Raw genomic sequence first — 22,017 nt, forward strand, 5'->3', positions numbered from 1 at the left:
ATTCCTTAGCATCCTTCTGTTGTCTCCTGTGCATTTATGCCAAGAAGGTATTCAAATATTTAAATGTCTGAGACAAGGGATGAACAGGCTTTATGTTATATTCTTTCCTGCAACACTGTAGGAGATCACAGGGAAACTCCATTCTATTCTTATGTACTCTTTATATCCACTCTCCCTTTCTGTGCCTTATTAACATTATTGGTAAACTATAACCTAGGCTACCTCGTGTCTTCTCGCATCTTGCTCTCCCTGATCTTTCTTTAAAAATTGTACACTACTTAGGTAACACTGTTTTATAGGCGATATTCCAAATAAATTAGATCATAGACCAAACAAGACAAACCCTACAACGAAAGGCCGAAGATGCCACTCATTGGAAAAGGAAAGAATATTCTGGAAACTTTCCGATGTTTAATAGGCTTCAGTTCATTTGGGGATGTCAAGGTGAAGAGTTCCATAGGAAAGCAAAATTCAGAAGTGAAGAGAGTCTTGATTGACAACAGACCAGGAAGAGCTCACACCAGACTCTTTATCATAAGAAGGCATTCTACCATGAAAGCGCCAATGATAACATCAACTAAGCCAGTGACTCCCAAATGGGTCCTGATGGGGAAACCCATCCAGTCAGGTTTTCGGGATATTCACAATGAATATCCATAAGAATGAAGAAGTAGCTTAGCAGTTAGAGCACCAGTCTTGACCTCAACAGGTGGCCGGTTCAAATCCCACTGCTGATCTTGGGCAAGTCACTTAACCCTCCATTGCCTCAGGTACAAATTTAGATTGTGAGCCCTCCAGGGACTGAGAAATACCCAGAGTACCTTAAGCTACTACTGAAAAAGGTGTGAGCAAAATCCAAATAAATAAAAAATAAAGATGGTATGCAAATCTCTGTCATGCATACTCATTGTAGATATCTTTAAATCTGACTGGCTGGGGTTCCCCCAAGAAAGGTTTGGGAATCACTGCTCTAAGCTAATGGACGGGCTCAAATTTGCCAGTGTTTTGATACTATTTTCATACACACACTCCTCTGATGCCAGTGAGTGTAACAATACAGTCTACACTTGAATGGATTGCACATAAGCTGGGTCAAGATCAGAAGTGAGTGCCACATTAATCGGAGGTCGCTAATATCAGAACCCACTTCAAAACTGGATGTCACTATAGACACAGAATGTTAGATGAGTTTCCATGACCACATGCGATATGATTCCAATTAAACATTCAAATATAAACAAACTGATGTGCATCCAAAATCTGTGCACTCTACTTTCCTTCTCAAACACAGACCTACATACTTACCCAATGTGAAACACTCTGAGGGTGAACACTCAAAACACAGATATGCTCCTTCCTCTCACTCTAGCTCAAACCAATACAGTAAGGCACACACGCAGGTTTAGTGTATCCCTTCACAGCCAGCACAACCTGGCGCAGCTCAGCTGGCACAACACACCATGGGAGTGGTACATTTGGCATCCTGCCTGTGGCAAAGGGCGCACCACCTGCATTCCAAGGATCATAAGACTCAGGTCTTACAATTGCAACACATTTGGGCTGTGTCACACTTATCTGTGCCTGCCCCTTTTTTAATTGCGGGATGAGGGGGAGGGGAGAAAGGAATGGGAGCAAAGACCACTGAGAGATAACAGCTAATGTAGAGCTTATGAATGTTTTTCTCGAACCCTCAAAGCGATCTAGGTAACACCATTCTGCTATTTTCCAGCTTCAACAAGATGCTATTTAATTAAGAGCTTAAGCCTGAAACTTGCAGAGCCCCAGTCTTCCTTATCCCTAGATTGTCTGGTGAAAGGGGATACTACATCCAAACAGTAGCAGTGGTTTGGGGCTTAGGGAATTTAATGTAAATGGACTGCAGGCTTATGTAAGTGAGCTAGGCAGTTTTAAGGCTTTGTCAGCCAGTGCACACAATGCAATGTTTTCTCTTGGCACACCAGGAGACAGAACTGGGTGGGTCTGCCATCAGAGCTCTGCAGGAACCAGATTGAAGACAGCCTCCCTCTCTCCCAGTAACCCTTGGAGGGAAGCACAGATAGAACAATCCTTGCTTTCTCCTTTCTGGGCCCAGAAAAAGGGGAAATTTGCCTTTCAGCTCTGGCTGGCACACGATCTCTCCTAGGTTTCCCTCTCCAGATCTGCAGCACAGTTTAATAAACCTTCATAATGCTGACAGAGAGTGGTCAACTTCATTCATTAAAAACTAGTTTTCTGCTCACTCCTCCGACTCCCTGCGTCTTTTGCCCCTCTCCTCTTTCTCCTCACTGGAAGAACTGTGCCTGACTTGACCACCTACTCCTCTCCACTCACCTTGTAAACCGGACCTTACAGATGTTGCATTCATAGGGTTTTTCACCCGTGTGGGTTCGGATATGGCGTGGTAGCTTGCCTGCTCCTTGGATCACTTTCTCACAGATTGGGCATTTCTGGAATGCTTTAGCCCTGATCTTCTTTTCCACCTTCTGTGACCAGGACGGATACAGGTCGCTCTCATGAGAGCTGCGGAAATATTTCAAGTAATAATCCATGACTCCATCTTCGTCTTTCTCCTCCTCCATGGACTGCTTCCCCACAGAATTGAACATTCGCTGCAGCAGAGCACTGGCGGACAGACTATCTGCCTCCTGGCCACTAGCCTCCTCGGTATCTGCTCCTCCTGAAATAAAGTTGGGAGAGTCTCCAGGTTCTTGGTGGTCAAGCTGATTTGCTTCTGTCTCCTCCTCTTCTTTAAGCGGGAGGTTGTGCCCACTATAATGTCCATTCTGGGCTGGCAAGTACAAGGAACCTGTACCAGTCTCCTTATCTCTCTCCTGCCATGCACCGTGGCTGCCCTCTGGATCACAGTCTTTCACCTTTGGTCTTTCAACTGTTGGGTCTTGAGAGCAGAAGTTTGCACCATTGCACTCCCCCTCTTCACTGTCTTGGCTTTGGAAGTTCAGTCTTTCAAACTCTCTCAAGTCCTGGTTGGTCCACTGAAAGTTGGCTTGGTCGCCATTGTTAACGGGATTGCTCCGGAAGAACTCCAGGTACTCCTTTGCTCTGAGATGGTTTTGTTGATCAATTTGATCTACTAAATCCTTCTGGTCATTTTTGGCCAGAATCTTCCTGTCCAAGAGATCTGTGCAAACATCCCTCACCGACTGGATCTCTAACAGGCTCGAGGCATCAAGAATCTCGCCAACATTGGAGGTGCTGACAGTCAGCGTTGCAGTATATGCAAACTCCAGAAGGGCGGACAGAGCCTCGGCAGTCACAAAGTCTAACACGTACACATTCTGGTGATCCACCATGACTCCTGAGGTGAAGAGCTTCTTGAAATATTGACTGCAGGCTGCCAGCACAGAGCGATGGGTGTGGAATTCTTGCCCATCCACGACAATGATCACATCACAGAGGAACCCCTTGTTTCTCTGCTCATTGAGGCTGCTCAGGATGTCACTACTGTGATCAGGAAACGGGATCCCGATAGGGCCATCCACACCACCCGTCATGCTGACCACAGATATCTGAAAAAAAGCACAAGGAAAACCAGCGGTTAGAATGGAAAAAAAGATCCACAATGGCCATTAGAAACAAGAGCAGAGATTTGACAATCAGTACTGTAAAGAAGTTGCTGGAAATTAGATGACATCCAAAGAACAAAGAGAAAACCAAACTCCCACACACCAGTGAAAAGAAATCTCAGAAATGGAAGATGGAGCGTCAAGATGATCCAATATGGTGAAAAACTATTTGAGACTTGATTCAACACAGTTCCAGACAACCTCATTCAACAAAGACCGTGTTTCGGCTAAAATTACAATGAATATCAGAACGATATAAAAACAAACATGTATGTAAATCAAAACATTTTTAAAAACACCTTCTGATGTGAGCTAAAAATAAACATGTATGATGTTCATTGTAATTATCATTTGTTCTCATGTTTATAAGTCTACACCTGATGAAGGCTTTCTGGGACTGCATTATTGTACCTGTGTTGAATCAAGTCTGAATACAAACAGTTTTTCACCATATTGGATCATCTTGGTGTTTCTACTACTACTACTACTACTACTACTAAGCATTTCTATAGCGCTACTAGGGTTACGCAGCGCTGTACAAGTTAAAACATGGGGAAGGACCGTCCCTGCTCAAGAGAGCTGGATCATCTTGGTGTTTCATTATCTTCCACTTCTGAGATTTGCTAATGAGATGACATCCTGCAGGGTTCGTTTTCATCAAGCGACCTGTCTTGGAATTTTCTTTGTGTTTCAGAGAAAACAAAGTGAATTGTGCAATATTAGTTTTTTTGATAGTATGATGTGACTGAATTAGTTCATAGTCACTTTATTAATACATTAATTTGCATCTCCATGCAAAAGCATTTCATTTAGTAGAGCAGATTTTTAACAACATAAATACAATTCTGGTAACACTTTGAAGTAGTTTACAAAAAAAAAAAAAAAAAAAAAGACAGCTCCATCACACTATACATAATCCTTCTGGCCTAGAACAGATCACCAGATGTTAGAGTATTTCAATTTCATGGAACCAAAGCATCTTCCAGTAAAAAATTTCTACCTGACAAAAGCCAGAAGGATACTTGGGTGCATAAAAGGAGGAATGGCCAACACACAAAAAAAGGAGGTAATAGTGCCTGTGTACTGGTCTCTGGCGAGACCTCATTTAGAGTACTGTGTGCAATTCTGGAGACCACACTTTCAAGAAGATATAAAGAAGATGGAGTCGGTCCATAGGATGGCTACTAAAATGGTCAATTGTCTTTATCAAAATTTATATCCCTCATTCTCCATACAATCTAAGCGGGTCACAAAAATCCAAAATGAAAAACAATACAAAAATAAACGTAACAGTAAATCACTCTAAAATAATAATAATATAAAAATCTAATTGCCATAAGAAAACTATCAAGCAATATAAATAGGCACAGCTCATTTAGCCAAACAGCATAGTCTGCCTTTTTAATTATATGCCTCCTGAAACAAGTATGTTTTCAATTGTTTTCTAAACAATGACAGTGAAGTTAATTGTCTAATTTTAGAGATCACTCCACAGTGTTGGACCAGCAATAAAACACATGCAGTGTGGTTTTCCTCTAGACAACCCTGGCAGAATGAGGGACTTTCCTTGAGATCACTTTGAGACAGCAACCTTATATAAGGCTTTAAATACCAACAATAGTATTTTCAATTCGTCAAAAAGAGTAAGGGGACAGACAATAATCTCAATATGTATACTTTGGAAAAAAGGCAAGAGAGGGGAGATATGATAAAAACATTTTAAATACCTCTGTGGCATACATGCATAGAAGGCAAGTGGAAGCTCTAGAATAAGAGTCTCATGTGCTACCGACTGAGCTAGCCGGGCAAGGGGTCTTAGGATGAAGTGAAAAGAGATAGACAAGAATAATGTAAAGGAAATACTTCTTGGTGGAAAAGATGGTTGATGCATGGCACGGCCCTTGGTAGAAGTGGTGAAGACAAGGACTAAAGAAAACATGGATCCAGCACAGAGGATCCCTAAAGGAAGAGGGGGGATTGTAGAAGATAGTAGTTAATGTGGATGGGCAGACTGGATAGGCCATATGGAGGGGCATAATCGAACGGCGCCGGCCAAATAGCTGGCCGGCCATCTTTGGGGTCGCGCCGCAAGGGGGCGGAGCCAACCGTATTTTCGAAATACGGTTGGAGACGGCTAAATCGATCGCTGGGTGTAGAGGAGATGGCCGGCTTCATTTTTCAGCCATAATGGAAACCGGGCCTGGCCATCTCAAACCCGGCAAAATGCAAGCATTTGGTCATGGGAGGAGCCAGCATTTGTAGTGCACTGGCCCCCCTCACATGCCAGGACACCAACCGGACACCCTAGGGGGCACTTCTAAAAATTAAAAAAAAAAAAAAAATAGCTCCCAGGTACATAGCTCCCTTACCTTGTGTGCTGAGCACCCCAAATCCCACTACCCACAACTTTACAACACTACCATAGCCCTAAGGGGTGAAGGGGGGCACCTACATGTGGGTACAGTGGGTTTTGGGGGGGGGGGGGTTGGAGGGCTCCTATTTACCACCACAAGTGTAACAGGTAGGGGGGGATGGGCCTGGGTCCACCTGCCTGAAGTGCACAGCACCCACTAAAAACTGCTCCAGGGACTTGCATACTGCTGTCAGGGAGCTGGGTATGACATTTCAGGCTGGCATAGAGGCTGGCAAAAAAGTTTTGGTTTTTTTTTTGGGGTGGGAGGGGGTTGTTGACCACTGGGGGAGTAAGGAGAGGTGATCCCCGATCCCCTCCGGTGGTCATTTGGGGCTCCTTTGTGAAGCTTGATCGTGAAAACAAAGGGACCAAGTAAAGCCGGCGAAATGCTCGTCAAGCCTGGCTTTTTTTTTTCCATTATTGGGCGAAGCCGGCCATTTCGTGAGCATGCCCCCGTCCCGCCCCATCCCGCCTTCACTACCCTACCGACACGCCCCCTTGAAGTTTCGCCGGCTCCGCAACGGAAAGCAGTTGGCGCCGGCCAAAATCGGCTTTCGATTATACCGATTTGGCTGGGTTCACGAGATCACCGGCCATCTCCCGATTTGTGTCGGAAGATGGCCGGGGATCTCTTTCGAAAATGAGCTGGATGGTCTTTACCTCCCATCATTTTCTGTTTCTAAGATTGGCATGACCCAAAGAGGCCCCTGCCCGCCCACCCACCCAATGATCTCTGTACTTTGGTCATTTCCCTCTAGTAAGGTATTCTAAAATATTCAGCTACCCTTTTATTTTAGGGGAGAGTAAGCTTCTCTTTTCCTGCATGAAGTAACACTGTTTGAATGTTACTCAAGGATGGTGAAAACAAAGGGTACCAGGCTCCCAAACTGCCAGGAAAAGGTTAACCCTTTTCCCTCACATACTGCAGCCCTCTCCCACCATAAACTGGCTGACAAATCCAGTCCTAAAGAGCACAAGGATAATAGGTGATAATAATAAATGTTCAAAATGTACTTTAAAAAGGTTGCAACTTCAGTGGATTATGAAGAGAGGTCACTGTGTGACGTGCATTGCCCCACCCACTTTGTCCAGAGTGGCTCAAGCTGTCTCCTCTCCAGTTGCAGCATTCATGCATTGGGCAGTGAGGAGCAGATAAAAGTTTTCTGTCACATTCCATATTGTGTTTTCTTCCTCTGTTTGTCAGGCTTGTCCCCAATCCCACCCCACTGCCAGTTCAAACAATAAAACCTGTCTCCTTGAGAGGAGCAGGCACAAAGCCCAGAGTTTGCTCATATAGTATGTTCTGTGTCCACTGTTCCAACAATATACACCCAATGTTTTTAAAAGACAGAAATGGAAGGGGGGATAGAGAGAGAGAGAACAAGAAAGGGCCAGTAGAAGAGCAAAAAAAGGAAGGATAGAGAAGAGGCTCCCTAGCAGCTTCTCTAAGGTTTTGAAACTGGACCTCGAGCACTTTTGCAGGATTAGATGTTTATTTTCCTGGGTGTTAATTACAAGAGTGCTGGAGCCTGGCATCACTGGGAAAGCCTGCTTCAGCCACATAGCCTCCCCAGGATTTGTAGTGACTACCCACTTTGTCCAGAGGGGTTGAAGTGGATTCTAGCTGACAGGATCCAGAGTGTCAAGGAAAGAGTTAACGCCTTCTGTGCACGCCCACAGGCTGCAGAACAGTGTGGGGACTGGATGTTTGGTCACAAGACTCCTTCAGCAGGACCAGGCTGCACTAGCTTCTATGTACAAAATGTCTCTCATATATTCGAGAGGCCACAACCTACAGTGGCCAGCAATGGTGGGTAAGGGGGGGGGGGGCTGTAGGAACTACAGTTCCCAACATCCCTTCCCCTCCACTCTCAACAGGCTAAAGAATATGGCTCTGTTCTCATTTTTACTTTTTTTTTTTTTTTTAGCCAAACTGTGGGCAAAATGTGCTGTATCAGCCCTGTAGAGGATGTGTGAAGTCAAGTTCCTGAACTTCAAAAGAAGAGAAGCTTTTTTGTTCTAAAATAAGATCCTCTTTCACCCCAAATTAAAACTACTAGGACTAGAAAGTTAGGCCCAAATCTTCAGCTTCCCATCATCATCTCTCTTGAGCCACATGCATCACTACCGGCCCCTTCTGCTCCTAAAGGGCGATACACTTCTTAAATTCATAAGAACTATCTGTGCATATATTCTGGCACAAGTTTCAAAACTTCCAAGAGCTCATAAATCTAAAACCTCCACTTCACATTTCCTGTGAGAATCGATCTGCATGCTTCCACAGGTGATCCAGCTTGCAAGATGTATCAGTTCATTCAAATGCTCAGAAAAGTTGCACGTTCAATGTTTACCAGCTGCTGGCCACTGAATTTAGTGTATTTTAAAAAAATTTTAAACACACCTTGCCAACTGTATTTTCAAATGTAAGCCACACTGAACCAGTGTTTGCTTGGGAGAATGTGGAATATAAACATCGATTAAAAATAATAAATAAATAAAAATTCCCCTCACATCCAAAGTCCAGGATGCCTAGAGGCTGCAAACAAAGGCCTTGCCAGTTTCATTTGTAGCCCTCATTCTGTAGAAGCTGCTACTCCTCACCCAATCTGGGCAAAAAAAAAGGAAGGTGTGGCTCTACTTGTGCTGACAGTTCTCACCGCAGTATCTAACAGCAAGTTCCAGCAGGTCTCTCCATGACACCTCACCCCATCAACATACTGCCTTCCAATATGAACAACCCTATAAGCTAAAAGAAGCCAGAAAACAAAACCAGAAGGTCCACACTCAGCTAAAGGCGTTTGCTTTCTGGAATGAGTAATAATACCCCTAGACATATCCTGAAAACATAAGCAACAGGGATGGGTCACAAGAGTCATGGTCCCAGCCATGTTTTGCCCCACACAATATCAGTAACCAGAGAGTTGGGAGGGCAGGGGCAGAGCTTGGTTTGTTTGGTCCTCCAAAGTAAAAATGTTCCAATGCCCCTGCCTGAAAATCTGGTGTATCAAATATTAAACACAAGAGTTATTTTTTTTTTTTGGGGGGGGGAGGCAGCAAACACACAGGGCAATCTAACAAGCCTACGTTCCCTTCCTTCAGAGAGTATGTAAAAAACCCCTAATCAGTCACTGTAAAACCGAGATGCAAACACCATCTCATCACACAGAGATAATTTAGACTTTTTCAGAAATGATTAGTGCCCCAAAAACCACTGACAGAAGCAAGTTGTTGCTGTCAAGGCCTGGCCTTACTGATTACATATTCCATGTTACAGCTGTATGCTATGACAGATGCAAGGGCCTGTCAGCTGTAAGTCCAAGGCTACCTTGGTACGTCCATACTGCTACAGAAAAACGCCAAACTAACCTCTCAGTGACTTCTAGGGTTAGCAGTGCAATGCACTGCTAACCGTAGAACTGCCTCTGAAAGGACTAATAGAGAGGGTTGGAGAGGGGGGGAAGAGAGAACTAGAAGCCTTCCACCAAGACCAAGTTCCTAGAATTATGGTGGAGTGAAAGAAAAGGAAGCCTCCAAGGGCTGTGCTTCTGTATGCACCAAGCCTACATGAGAGGCTCTGCAGTAACAGGACACCCCAAAAAGTGACAAACTGGAGGCTGAAGCACTGGCACAGACCATGGTCTGTCTCAGCTAAAGCACTATCACCCTAACAGCCAGGCAAAAGTGGAGAAATTAAAATTGCCCCCCCCCACACACACAGCTACACAAGAAGAGGCCACAATACTAGTTGAGGCAAGATACTGGGGACAAAGAAAGACCCAAAACTACATACTTCTCCCAGGAACGTGATCTGATTTATTTTAATACCATACCTCCAAGAGGGGCCCATTTCAAAATCAGGAACACACAGCTGGAGAGAAACCTAGAGGCAACTGGAAAGGTTTGGAGTCTCTGGAAGTAGAAAGATGACAGGGCACAGGAAGACGGGATAACACCTGAAGCCCATCCAGTCCTAGTTTCCTCTTAATTTTTTGTTTGCTAATTTTGTCCCCTTTCCCCTAGGCTTTCAGGACTCCTATCAGACTTATCCACAGTCCCCAAAACCCCTTGCTGTGACAGCCAAGTACCCAGCACTTTTTTTTTTTTTAAACTTGGTCATCATTGTCTCTCATTCAGTTTGAATGAATATTGTTTGCTCTTAGTTTGATGAAGATTTTTCTGGGACCAGGGCTATTCTGTTCCTTTATAATTACAACCACTGTACAGTAGCAAAGCTGCTGGCTTTCCATCTTCCTGTAGTTTTGGACGTGGGGCAACTTACACTGCCCTCTCCCGATACAATCATCTTCCCAAATGATACAATACACAAGAATTTCCCAAATGGGGTCACAATCTGGGTGCACTCTCCATAGGTCTATCATTATTCTTCACCATGGGGGGGGGGGGTGGGGGGGGGGGAATGTCGTCAAATAATTTTATTTGACATCATGGGGTCACAGCCACTAAAAGATTTAAAAACACTGAAATGCACTCTATGCAAGGGGGAGGGTGGTGCTCTGCTTGGCTAGACATCACAGGCACTTCCTAGTTTGTACAGAATGAAACAAGCCACCATGTCTTCTGGCCTCAGTGCTCCCTTACTGAACATAAAATGACAAATTAATCCCTGGGGAAAGCTAAAGCCTCCACACTACTCCCAGTGGATTTTCCAGACCTGGATTATTTTGCTACTGCAGCGCAGAACCAGCAGTACAGCTGCGGAAGGGGGGGAAGGTAGGCAGGAAAGAACAGGATGGAGGGAACGAAAGGGGGGGGGGGGAGTGGTCTTTTCAAGGTTGTGTTCAATGGAGGGGGAAGCAGGGATTATTTCTGCATAGCATACATCTTCAATGAAGCAAAACATTCACTGACGTACGTATGAGGGTAGCTGATACTCCAGCCTTGTCATAGCACATGCTGGAGGTCAGTTGAATCTCACAACAGCCACATGAACTTGATCATTCTTCTCCCTGAAATAGCACTCTCAGCTACTGTACTGTATCTTTGTGAAAAACAGACTGCATGAAACCGAGAAAGAACATGGAGGTCCTAGAAGAGCTACTCAGGCTCCATATCACAAAAAGCAGACACGCTGGTCCTGGATTTTCTTGACTCCTATAGTCATGTACCATAAGAAGCTCCCAGAATGCTTTGTAAGAGGTAAGGGAAATGTGGTGAAATATCAGGTCTAAATTTCTTATGGACCCCCCCCCCCCCCCCACACACACACACACAACTATAGAAACAAAGGGAAGGGGCTGATACAAAGGACCGTGCCAAAAAAAGAAAAAAAAAAAATCCCATACAGGTGCTTGCTGGAGAAAACAGGAAGTTACCTGCTGAAAGGCAGGGTGGATCAGCAGATCTTGCCCACTCCCTTACCTGGTCGCTCCCACCTGCAGGTAACAAAGCTCTGTCTATTTAACAGGGTTTGGCAGAATCATGCATACTTGCTACACCCTTCTCTCCCACCAGGAAGGAAGGAGTGGAGTGAAGGTAACACACTGAAGAGGATACAGAGGGAGGAGAACTTAAAAGGCAGGGAAGGACAGAGCGAAATCACTAGGGTAAAGAGAATAGGAAATGAAAGATTTTGTTAAATCATGTTATCGGTCCAGTACACCTGGCCATATTCTTAACAGGCAGACACCAAAGACACTAGCAAAAAACAAAGTTCCCAAAAACAAGAATCCTGAGAAACACTGGCCATTTTCATTCAGTCTAAAGTACCAACTGCCCCTGCCAAGCTTTTTTTTTTGTTTGTTTTAAGGAATGGAGGAGTAGCCTAATGGCTAGCGCAGTGGATTGAGAACCCAGGGAACTGGGTTCAATTCCCACTGCAGCTCCTTGTGGTCCTGAGCAAGTCATGTATCCCTTTACTGCCGCAAGTACAAAAAAAAAAAAAAAAAAAAAAAAGAGAGACAGGGAGCCCAGTGGGGACAGAGAAAGTGCCCGAATGTAATATGTAAATCACTGATTGCACCACAGAAAGCTGGTATATAAAATAAATAAAAAAAGAGCGAGCTGAAGTGAATTTTGGTGCTAAAACCAAACACTTATCTACTTGCTGCCTCCATCTTGAATGTGCCATGCACCTATCTCTGTGGAAGCAGGAAACACACAGCTGGTTACCCTAGATCTTAGTCCCCAATCTCCACAGCCTTTGTAGTGGGTACCTGAGAGCTCTTACTGACCAGAGGCCAGCACAGGTTTACAAACTACTGTACTGTAAGATCTAAACATATATTCTGTAGTGAAGAGGGGAGGGTGGATAAAAGTCTCCAGAGTACAAAAAAAACATAGACATGGCAATATTTTTTCAGAGGAAGAGAGCCTCTAGAACAAGAGGGCAGTATCAAAAGACATTTCTCCATATACAGGTGGTGGGTGCATGGGAAGTAATCTACCAAAGGCAGTGAGGGCCAAATAAAGAAAAGGAATTTTTAAAAGTATGAGCAAAGCACAGAGAGCCCTTAGGTATTTGGAGGAAGGGTGGGGGGGGACAAGGTTAAGTCAGATCAAGAAATATCTGTTACAACAGGAAGTGAGACAGACTCAGAAGGCCTTGTGGTCTTCATCAGCCATGTTTCTTTATAACAGGGGAAACGAGCCACATTCCTGTCAGAGGGTAAAAAGTTTTCCTTGGACTGTTTTACACTGACTCCAGAACTGGGCTCTGAAGAATCTTTTTTTGGGAAGGTTGTATGCCCCAAGCTCAAATGTGTTTCAGCGTTAGAGACTTTTGTTTCATTTCAAATATCAAAACTAGTGTTACCGGATTATCCTGGGTAATCTAGGGCAGGCTGAACCAGTCTTGTCCCAGGACAGGTTGGGGCTTGTAGTTCCTGTTTACTTGTTAAGGAAATCAAAACTATAATCCAAGTTTTAAAGTTTAATAAAATCTGATATACCACTCAGTGACCTAAGTGCTATACTATACAATATAATGAAACCAAAAGTTAAAAAAAATACAATAAACTTGCAATCGTAACTCTTTCAAATGTTCAGCTTAAGTACTTAAATGTACGATCTAAACACAGAGCAAGACAAAAGCTTGGGGAGAAAAAAAAAAAAAAAAGACTCGGAACCCTTTCTCCACCTCTGTATAAGTTGCAGGATTGAATCATTGGCATTAAAAACCACCCTTATTTCAAGACCTTAAACTCTGTTTAACATTTATTTTATACAAAAAAACTTTCATAAGTGTTGCCAGCACCAACAGCAGTAATGAAAGCTATGTTTTTCTGTAATTAAAATAAAAAATTAGACACATTTATAAAGAACAAGATATCCATAAGGATTAAGGGCCCTTTTACTAAGGTGCACTAGCATTTTTAGCGAACGCTAAATGCTAGAGACACCCATATATTCCTATGGGTGTCTCTAATTTTTAGCGCACACTAAAAACGTTAGCACGCCTATAGCGTTGCTTAGTAAACAGGGGCCCTAAATGTTACACAGAGTTTAAGGACTTGAAATTGAGGTGTTTTTTTATGCCAATGATTCACCTTGAAAAATCCTGCCACCTATACAAACAAAAAACAAGCTGGACATTTGAAAGAGCTACAATTGTGAGTTACATCTCTTTCATCCTCTATTATATTTTAGTTATTATTAAAAAAAAAAAAAAAAAAAAAAAAGGAAAGGAAAGGACAGAAGTCAGAAACATCACATACTCTGCTTGATGATCCAGATCAGCCCCCCCCCCCCACACATGTATTAATATGGCTGTATATTATGATATGCTCAACAAGAGTAGCACTTTGAAACAGATATGTACTAAGTGAAGCTCTAAACTAAGAGAAACCATGACTGAAGTCTGACGATCCCTGGAACCATCAGGAAATTTTAAGAACTGGAAAGAAACACACTGCAACGGTGAATACTGGACACAATAATTTAAACTACCAACAACAATACTCTAAATTTAAAAAAATCAGGATTGGTTAGTTTATTTCTTAAAGTAAAAAAAAGAAAAACGAAAATGTTGAGTCAAATCAGACTTTGAAGTTCTCTACATGTCAAAATAAAGGACTTAGCTGGTTAGGAAACCTAAGGAATTAACAGACTATTCTTCTAAGGCCTGTCTTTGACTGCTCTTTAGCTACATTAAAGGAATAATTTACACTGGCATGGGAAAAGTATTGTGATGGCTTGGAGCCACTTCATCCCAAGTGCATCTTATTACTGGAGTGCCAATGTAGCTCTGCCAGTGCACATTAATACCGAACTACATCTGTGTTAATAGCATTGCGACCCTCCTTACACACTAATTTAATAATGCACCTCAGACCTGTCTGGCAGCATCGTCTGCTATTCCACTACAAAAGATCCCTTTCCCCTATACCCCTGCACTGCTAATGTGCCCCAGTCCTGACTTACAGCACTACCAGGCATTCCAGTCCCAGGATCCTTTTGCACCTCAAGCCTGATCAATAACATCCTTCCTTATTCCAGTAGTAAGACCCTACCCCAGCCACAGATACATAAACAGATTTATTACATAAATGGAATAAACTATTCCCGAACCAGCTCACCCCCTCCCACTCCCAAGACATCTCATGAGGGCTATTCCTGCTCTACATCAGCTGCTTGTAGGGGCAGGGAGTGGTAAAGGTTAACTTATCAAGCCAGCCTGAGGCACCACTAGGTCAAGACAGAATTTATGTATAAACTAGATAAGCTACAGTTCAGGGCCTCACGTTTAACTAGCATGGCAAGCTATTAAACAAAATGTACTTTCTACTTCATGATTTGGGAAGGGGAGGTACGCTATTAAATGTAGGCAGATAAAGACCACGATACCCATAAGCCCAGCCCTGAGCCCTGCGGGTAGGGGCCTCTCTTCACACCGAGACTTCCCAGGGCTGGAAGCCATTCCCGTCCGTTGGTGACAGAGAAGGAAGCTACTAACTCCCGAGTGGTGACATACTGGGGGAGGATGATATAGGGTTAAGGACACCAAGCAGAAGCCACAGGCACCAGCAGCACCTCCCCTTCTTCGGGCCCAACGCTCACGGGGGTTGGGGGGACGCTGAAATCGGGGGGGCCTGTCCCCCCCCCCACTTACCCTCCGCAGGGATCTGGGGCCTGCCATGGCCGCTCGCGCCACAGCGGCCGGACCGAGCGACTTGTCGGCGGCGTTCAGGGAAGCGGAAAAGCGCTGGGCAGCTTGGCAACTTGCCGCACCCCGCCCTCTCTCCTCCCCACCCGCCCCCGCCAGGCCCCAGGGGCCGTGCCGGCTCCGGCAGGGTGGGGGCAGGGCTGCTCCGCGCCTGGGCCTGTACACTGCGCTGTACAGAGAAGCAAAGAGGCGAGGAGACGGTGGTGATACTACTACTCCGGTGCTCGAAAGATTTATTCATTGCTAGGGAAGCCGAAAAGCAAAGGTGGAAATATATCCATCACACGAAAGCTGCCCCCTCACACCGAAACGCTCCCACTTTAATGCGGCCCCCGCCAGACTGTCATACGGTGACGGCGCCCGGCGCCGGGATCTGTCACCGGAGCGAAGCCCCGCCCGCTGCCCTTCTCCAGGGCGTCCATTGGCTGTCAGGCTCTGGCCGCTCTGGGTTCCCATTGGGCGCGATGGACGCCCGTCACCACGCCTCCCTTTCCTAGCCGACTACGCTACGCTCGGCCAACTAGCGGTGCAACTTGGGAAGGCGAGTCTGGCCTCTCGTTCCACCTACTCCCGGGCTGGACGAGCGAAACTACGACCCCCAGAGGCCCCCTCCGTCCCCAGTCTACCCCCCACCCCAGGACACTCCCGAGTCCCTCCCGGCTGCACCACCAGCTAAAGGCAGCCAACGACAACGTATGCACGCAGCAGAGAATGAGGAATTTCAGGGTGGGGGGTAATGAGTGTGGGGTGGATTCTGCAGTTTTACTTAGCACAAACTTGCCTCGCCGCCCCACCCCACCCCATCCCTTGAATTCAGTATTACCCCCCCCCCCCCCCCCCCCCCCATCCCTTCACCACCATGCCCCCGCTGGATATCTGCTGCTGCACAGCCGGAGAGTTTCCCTCCTGAATCTTCTGCACCCCATCTAACCCTGCTGTCAATAAAGTTTAGTGAAATAAGTACGGTAGGTAGGCAAACAAGCAACCCCCTCCCCAGTCCTACCCGATAGGGACTAGCTCCCACGCACCCACCCACCTACCCAAGAGGACGACGGTGGAAGGTGGCCCTCGCTTACCTGCTGCTCCTGGGGAAGGGGTGGGGGGCCTGGAATGGAGTTTGCAGTCAGTTCCTGGCCAGCTCTGCTGTTACTGCCCCTTCTGTAACTGTATATGCAAAGCCCCGTATGATGCTCAACTCCCTTCCTGGTTTCTGTAAGGGCAGAGGGGTCCTCCCTTCTCTTAAAGGTGCAGCCTCCCCTCTCTGCGGGCGGGGGCTCTCCGTGACACCACAGGAACAGGCTTTGCAAGTGCCTGGCTGGGGCTGCCACGTCTCAGGCATCGGCTCCCTTGTTCCTTGCCAGCCTTGAACTGGGAAGCAGGGATGCTGTAGGGAAAGGCATTCTTCACGTCCTCTCCTACCCCCCCCCCCCCCCCCATGGGACCGGTGACCTGAAATTAATAGCATGGCTCCCTCTGTCTCCTCTCTCGCTCAGATCTCCCTCCCCAGCCGCCTCCTCCTCCTTCCCCCTCCTCCATCTGTGGCTAGGTGCCATCTTATGGCACCAGCACAGTGCCTGCCAACCTGCTATCCCCACCACTGAACGGAGTGTATTTCTCCTTAGCCCAGGAAAACCGCTCTCTTTTCTACTTTATTTTTTCTTTAGGGAGAACTTGAGTTCTCTGTTAACATATGCAAACTAATTCTGTCTATATTGCTATGCTCCAGTTGGTTATAGAGAAATAATCAGGGAGGGGAATGATGACTTGTGCATCATCCATAAAGCAAATATGATAGTGGTTGAAGATGTTCTGTGTGGTGCTTGAGACTATGTCACAAGCAACAATAGCAACTTAAGAGCTTCCAGGGGTTTCCACTGCTTGCTGCATCTCAGTCATTGATTTGTTGATTGTATGAATGTATTTTAAACTCTAGCAAAATCAATCACCTTGCCAGTCAGCCAACACAACATTTTCACTGGGGGGTATATCCCCCCCCCACCCCACACACAGATTGTGAGAACAACTAGAGACAGAGAAAGTACCTGCATATAACAAATATTTAAAAAACCCCACTTTGATTGTGCCACAGGAAGGTGGTATATTTATTTATGTGTTCTTATATCCCACTGTTATCCAAAAACAGGTGTTGGTTCAAAGTGGCTTACAATTTACAGTTAGGTAGGTGAAATTACAATTATGGTTCATAGTTAGGAGGTAGAAAGGACATGGTATATCAAATCCACGACCCTTTGCCCTTTATTTATTTTGAGGTTCCTAAAGAGGATCCTGGAGCCAGGGCTACAGGTTTTGATTTTCCTTAGTTTGGGTGCTCTGTGCCCTGGTTGTGAATCATTTAGTGAGGTTAGGAGATACTTGGGTATACTATCCTGATGGCCATCTGTTTATTTAAAGGAGCAGAGGCCTCCTTTACACTACACTCAGCTCTTAAAATAGCCAGTACATTCTATATTTCAAGACAGAAACACCATTCCTACTCCAATCCCGAAGAACCCTCAGTCAAGCAGGAGTGATGTATACATTTATAGGGCAGTGGCCTCAATCCCTCTGTTGGTAAAAGTAATAGAGTGAGTCTGAAGATAATCCATCAACTGGTAGGCAACCAAATCCTCCATTTTACATAATTCCCAATCTGGTTTTAGATCTTCATACAATACTGAAACTGTGCTCACCAGTATCTTAGCCAACTTCAGACTGGAACAGAGTCTAGGCAACAAAATTATAATTCTCTGATTTGATATGTCCAGCACCTTTGACACTTGATCACAAGATCTTGTTAAATCTATTGGCTCATTATGGAACCCGTGGAACCAATGTGAATTGGATTTTGGGATTCTTAAAATCCAGGTCCTATCAAGTAAAATAATCAGGCATTATCTCCCCAACTTACTCCTCTAGTTATAGAGTACCACAGGACTTTCCCCTCTCCCCCATCTTGTTCAACATAATGATGACTCCACTGGGTAACCTACTGGAGGCACATGGATTCACCACCTGTACATTTGTCAATGAATTATGCAAAATTATACCCGAAAAGTCAGATCAGGCCTAGCTTTAATGGAATCTGGGGCATCCAATTTCAAATTAAATCCAAGTTCCTGATAGTAACTAGCCCTCATCAGCCTACAATTGATGACGACTTACCTCCTAGATTCTACTATGAAAATTCTAGAGATCACAACTGATCAATAGTAATCCTTCAAAATATAGGTCTCCAAATTACCATCAAGGGCCCTGTTTACTAAGCCGCATTATAGGCACATTTGCGTTTTTAATGCACATTAACCATGTACACACAATATCCCTATAGGTGCCTACACAGCGCACATGCTAATTTAAGCTTGTTAAAAACGTGCCTTAGTAAATGGCCTCAAGTGTCTTCAACATGCTATGGAAACTAAAGAGACTGAGATCCTTTTTCATAAAATCAGTCTTTCGCACCTTAATCCAATCTTTATTTCTAACAAAAGAATATCATTTAAACTATGCGTATTTGTTTACCAAATTTTATATGGTACGTCACCCTCCTATATGAATGATCTCATCAACCTACCATCATGAAATGCTATCACAGCCTCTAAAGACTACCTTACCCTAAACTTCCCCAGTTGCAAGATAATGTATAAAACTATTCATACTGTCACCTTTACTTACCAAAGTACCAAAATATGGAATTCCTTACCCAAACAGCTTAGACATACAAACAATTACATGTTGTTTCATAACTCTTAACACTATTTGCTTTTGTCTCACCTAGAATATAAACTACACTGAACCCTGGACAGGGGATATTAGCGGTATATAAAAATTGGTTTGAATTGAATTGAATTTGAAAAACACATTTATTGTTAAACCTTTAATAAGGAAAATAACTGTATGCACAAACTCACAATACTGCGTCTTGTAGATTTCATCATAACCTAATCTGATGTGTTTCATGAATGACAATATTTCTAAAATTGTACTATCTTTTAACTGAAGTTTGTTATGTAAGCCACATTGAACCTGAGCTTATTTCGGGATAAAATTGTCACAAATCAAATAAATATGTTCTCAAGTGGTGAAAATAGAAAACAGCAGTAAATTGCAAGAGGCAGAAGATGCCAGTGTATTAAAATGCTGGTGCCTCAGCAGGTATAAGCTGCAGGACAATCCAGTAACTGCAGTGGGGCTGGAGTGGGATTCCCCTTCCTTTGAGGTCCTCAGTTGCAACCTGGCCTGTACCGAACATAGTTAAGAGGCATGAGAATGCAGTTTGAACTGTAAGGAGCACTATCCTAGGGCTCTCACATGCCAATGCTGCTAACAATCCAGTATGCCTAATACTATACAGTGACTCCAGCATAAGCAGGTTCAAGACCTCTAGACCATGCTGATTTGGAAGTGGTATGGACCAGAACCAAATTCAAGACAAAAGATTTTCCATTTTTCCAGAAATATTCTCACCTGTTTTTGTTTATTTGCACTAGTCATCATATCAGTGTTAGCTGATATGATGGTCTGTGTTTTTCCTAAAATGAGTTCCAAAATTTTAAGAAGGGGGTATAAAGAAGTCTGTAGGCTGCTATTGGACAGAGCTGAAACAATCTCTCTTTCTGAGACATATGGACTGACACTGTCCTACTAAAGAAAGTTTTTAAGACACTAAGGAGCACATAGGTTCCTATTAGGCATATTTTCAAAGCACTTAGCCTTCCAAAGTTCCATAGAAACCTATGGAACTTTGGAAGGCTAAGTGCTTTGAAAATATGCCTCTATGTAACTTTGTAAGTCTAAGTGCTTTGAAAAGGGAGTCATCTTATAAAGGTTCAGCCATGCTTAAAGCTACTTTAGCTTGCAGAAAAGGCATTTATATATACATACATGCATGTGCAATTTTATAAAGTGAAGATACATACCTGTAGCAGGTATTCTCCGAGGACAGCAGGCTGATTGTTCTCACTGATGGGTTGGCGTCCATGGCGGCCCAGGAAATGGAAGAACTTTCCAAGTAAATTCTAGATCTTTGCAGGAGGATCTGGCGCGTGGGGCACGCCCACCGCGCATGCGCAGCCATCTTCCCGCCCAGTTAGATCCAAAAGCAAATAAAAAACAACAACAACAACTCCAAAAGGGGAGGAGGGCGGGTTGGTGAGAACAATCAGCCTGCTGTCCTCGGAGAATACCTGCTACAGGTATGTATCTTCGCTTTCTCCGAGGACAAGCAGGCTGCTTGTTCTCACTGACGGGGTATCCCTAGCACCCAGGCTCACTCAAAACAACAAAGAAGGTCAATTGGGCCTCACAACGGCGAGGACATAACAAAGATTGACCTACGAAGAAACAGCTAACAGAGTGCAGCCTAGAACAGAATAAAAATGGGCCTAGGGGAGTGCAGTTGGATTCTAAACCCCAAACAGATTCTGCAACACCGACTGAGCAAACCGACTGTCGCGTCAGGAATCCTGCTGGAGGCAGTAATGAGATGTGAATGTGTGGACTGATGACAACGTTGCACCCTTGCAAATCTCCTCTATGGTGGCTGAATTCAAGTGGGCCACCGACGCTGCCATGGCGTTAATACTATGAGCCATGACATGACCCTCAAGAGTCAGCCCAGCCTGGGCATAAGTGAAGGAAATGCAATCTGCTAGCCAATTGGAAATGGTGCGTTTCTCAACAGCAACTCCCCTTCTGTTGGGATCAAAAGAAACAAACATTTGGGCGGACTGTCTGAAGGGGCTTGTCCGCTCCACATACAAGGCCAATGCTCTCTTGCAGTCCAATGTATGCAACTGATGTTCAGCAGGGCAGGTATGAGGACGGGGAAAGAATGTTGAAAAGACAATTGACTGGTTCACATGGAACTCTGACACCACCTTCGGCAGAAACTTAGGGTGAGTGCGGAGGACTATTCTGTTATGATGAAACTTAAGGTAAGGAGTGTTCACTACCAAGGCTTGAAGCTCACTGACCCTACGAGCTGAAGTAACAGCCACCAAGAAAATGACCTTCCAGGTCAAATACTTCAGATGGCAGGAATTCAGTGGCTCAAAAGGAGGCTTCAGCTGGGTGAGAACGACATTGAGATCCCATGACACAGGTGGAGGTTTGACTGGGGGCTTTGACAAAAGCAAACCTCTCATGAATCGAACAACTAAAGGCTGTCCAGAGATAGGCTTACCGTCTACACGTTGATGAAAAGCATTAATCACACTAAGATGGACCCTTACAGAGTTAGTCTTGAGTCCAGACTATGATAAGTGTAGAAGGTATTCAAGCAGGGTCTGTGTAGGACAAGAGCGAGGATCTAGGGCATTGCTGTCACACCAGACGGCAAACCTCCATTTAAAAGAGTAACACCTCTTTGTGGAATCTTTCCTAGAAGCAAGCAAGACTCGGGAAACACCCTGAGAAAGACCCAAGGAGGCGAATTCTATGCTCTCAACATCCAGGCCGTGAGAGCCAGAGTCTGGAGGCTGGAATGCAGAAGCGCCCCCACGTTCTGAGTGATGAGGGTTGGAAAACACTCCAATCTCCACGGTTCTTTGGAGGACAACTTCAGAAGAAGAGAGAACCAAATCTGATGTGGCCAAAAAGGAGCAATCAGAATCATGGTTCCGCAGTTTTGCCTGAGTTTCAGCAAAGTCTTCCCCACCAGAGGTATGGGAGGATATGCATACAGAAGGCCTGTTCACCAATGAAGGAGAAAGGCATCCAACGCTAGTCTGTCGTGGGCCTGAAGTCTGGAACAGAACTGAGGGACCTTGTGATTGGACTTAGTGGCAAAAAGATCCACCGAGGGGGTGCCCCACTCTCGGAAGATCTTGCACACCACGCCCGAGTTGAGCGACCACTTGTGAGGTTGCATTATCCTCAACCTGTCGGCCAGACTGTTTACG

The 22,017-nt window shown here is 44.8% G+C and overlaps 1 protein-coding gene across 2 annotated transcripts in view; it reads right to left on the reverse strand.

The window, feature by feature from the left end:
* The window catches only part of ZBTB7A (zinc finger and BTB domain containing 7A), a 45,215-nt gene extending 28,918 nt beyond the window's left edge, over window positions 1–16,297 (reverse strand). Inside the window, exons 1-2 of one of the 2 annotated variants that reach the window (XM_030220210.1) lie at window positions 16,195–16,297; window positions 2,332–3,527 (exon numbers count right to left, since the gene is read on the reverse strand). In XM_030220210.1, coding sequence (XP_030076070.1) covers window positions 2,332–3,512 — 1,181 coding nt within the window. In that variant the 5' untranslated portion in view covers window positions 3,513–3,527; window positions 16,195–16,297. Of the gene's footprint in view, window positions 1–2,331; window positions 3,528–15,064; window positions 15,168–16,194 lie in introns of those variants that run through there. The other variant, XM_030220209.1, reaches the window with a different exon arrangement.
* Between the last annotated feature and the right edge of the window lie 5,720 nt (window positions 16,298–22,017).

The sequence above is a fragment of the Microcaecilia unicolor genome, chromosome 11 (genome assembly GCF_901765095.1).
Source record: "Microcaecilia unicolor chromosome 11, aMicUni1.1, whole genome shotgun sequence".
NCBI classification, from domain to species: domain Eukaryota; kingdom Metazoa; phylum Chordata; class Amphibia; order Gymnophiona; family Siphonopidae; genus Microcaecilia; species Microcaecilia unicolor.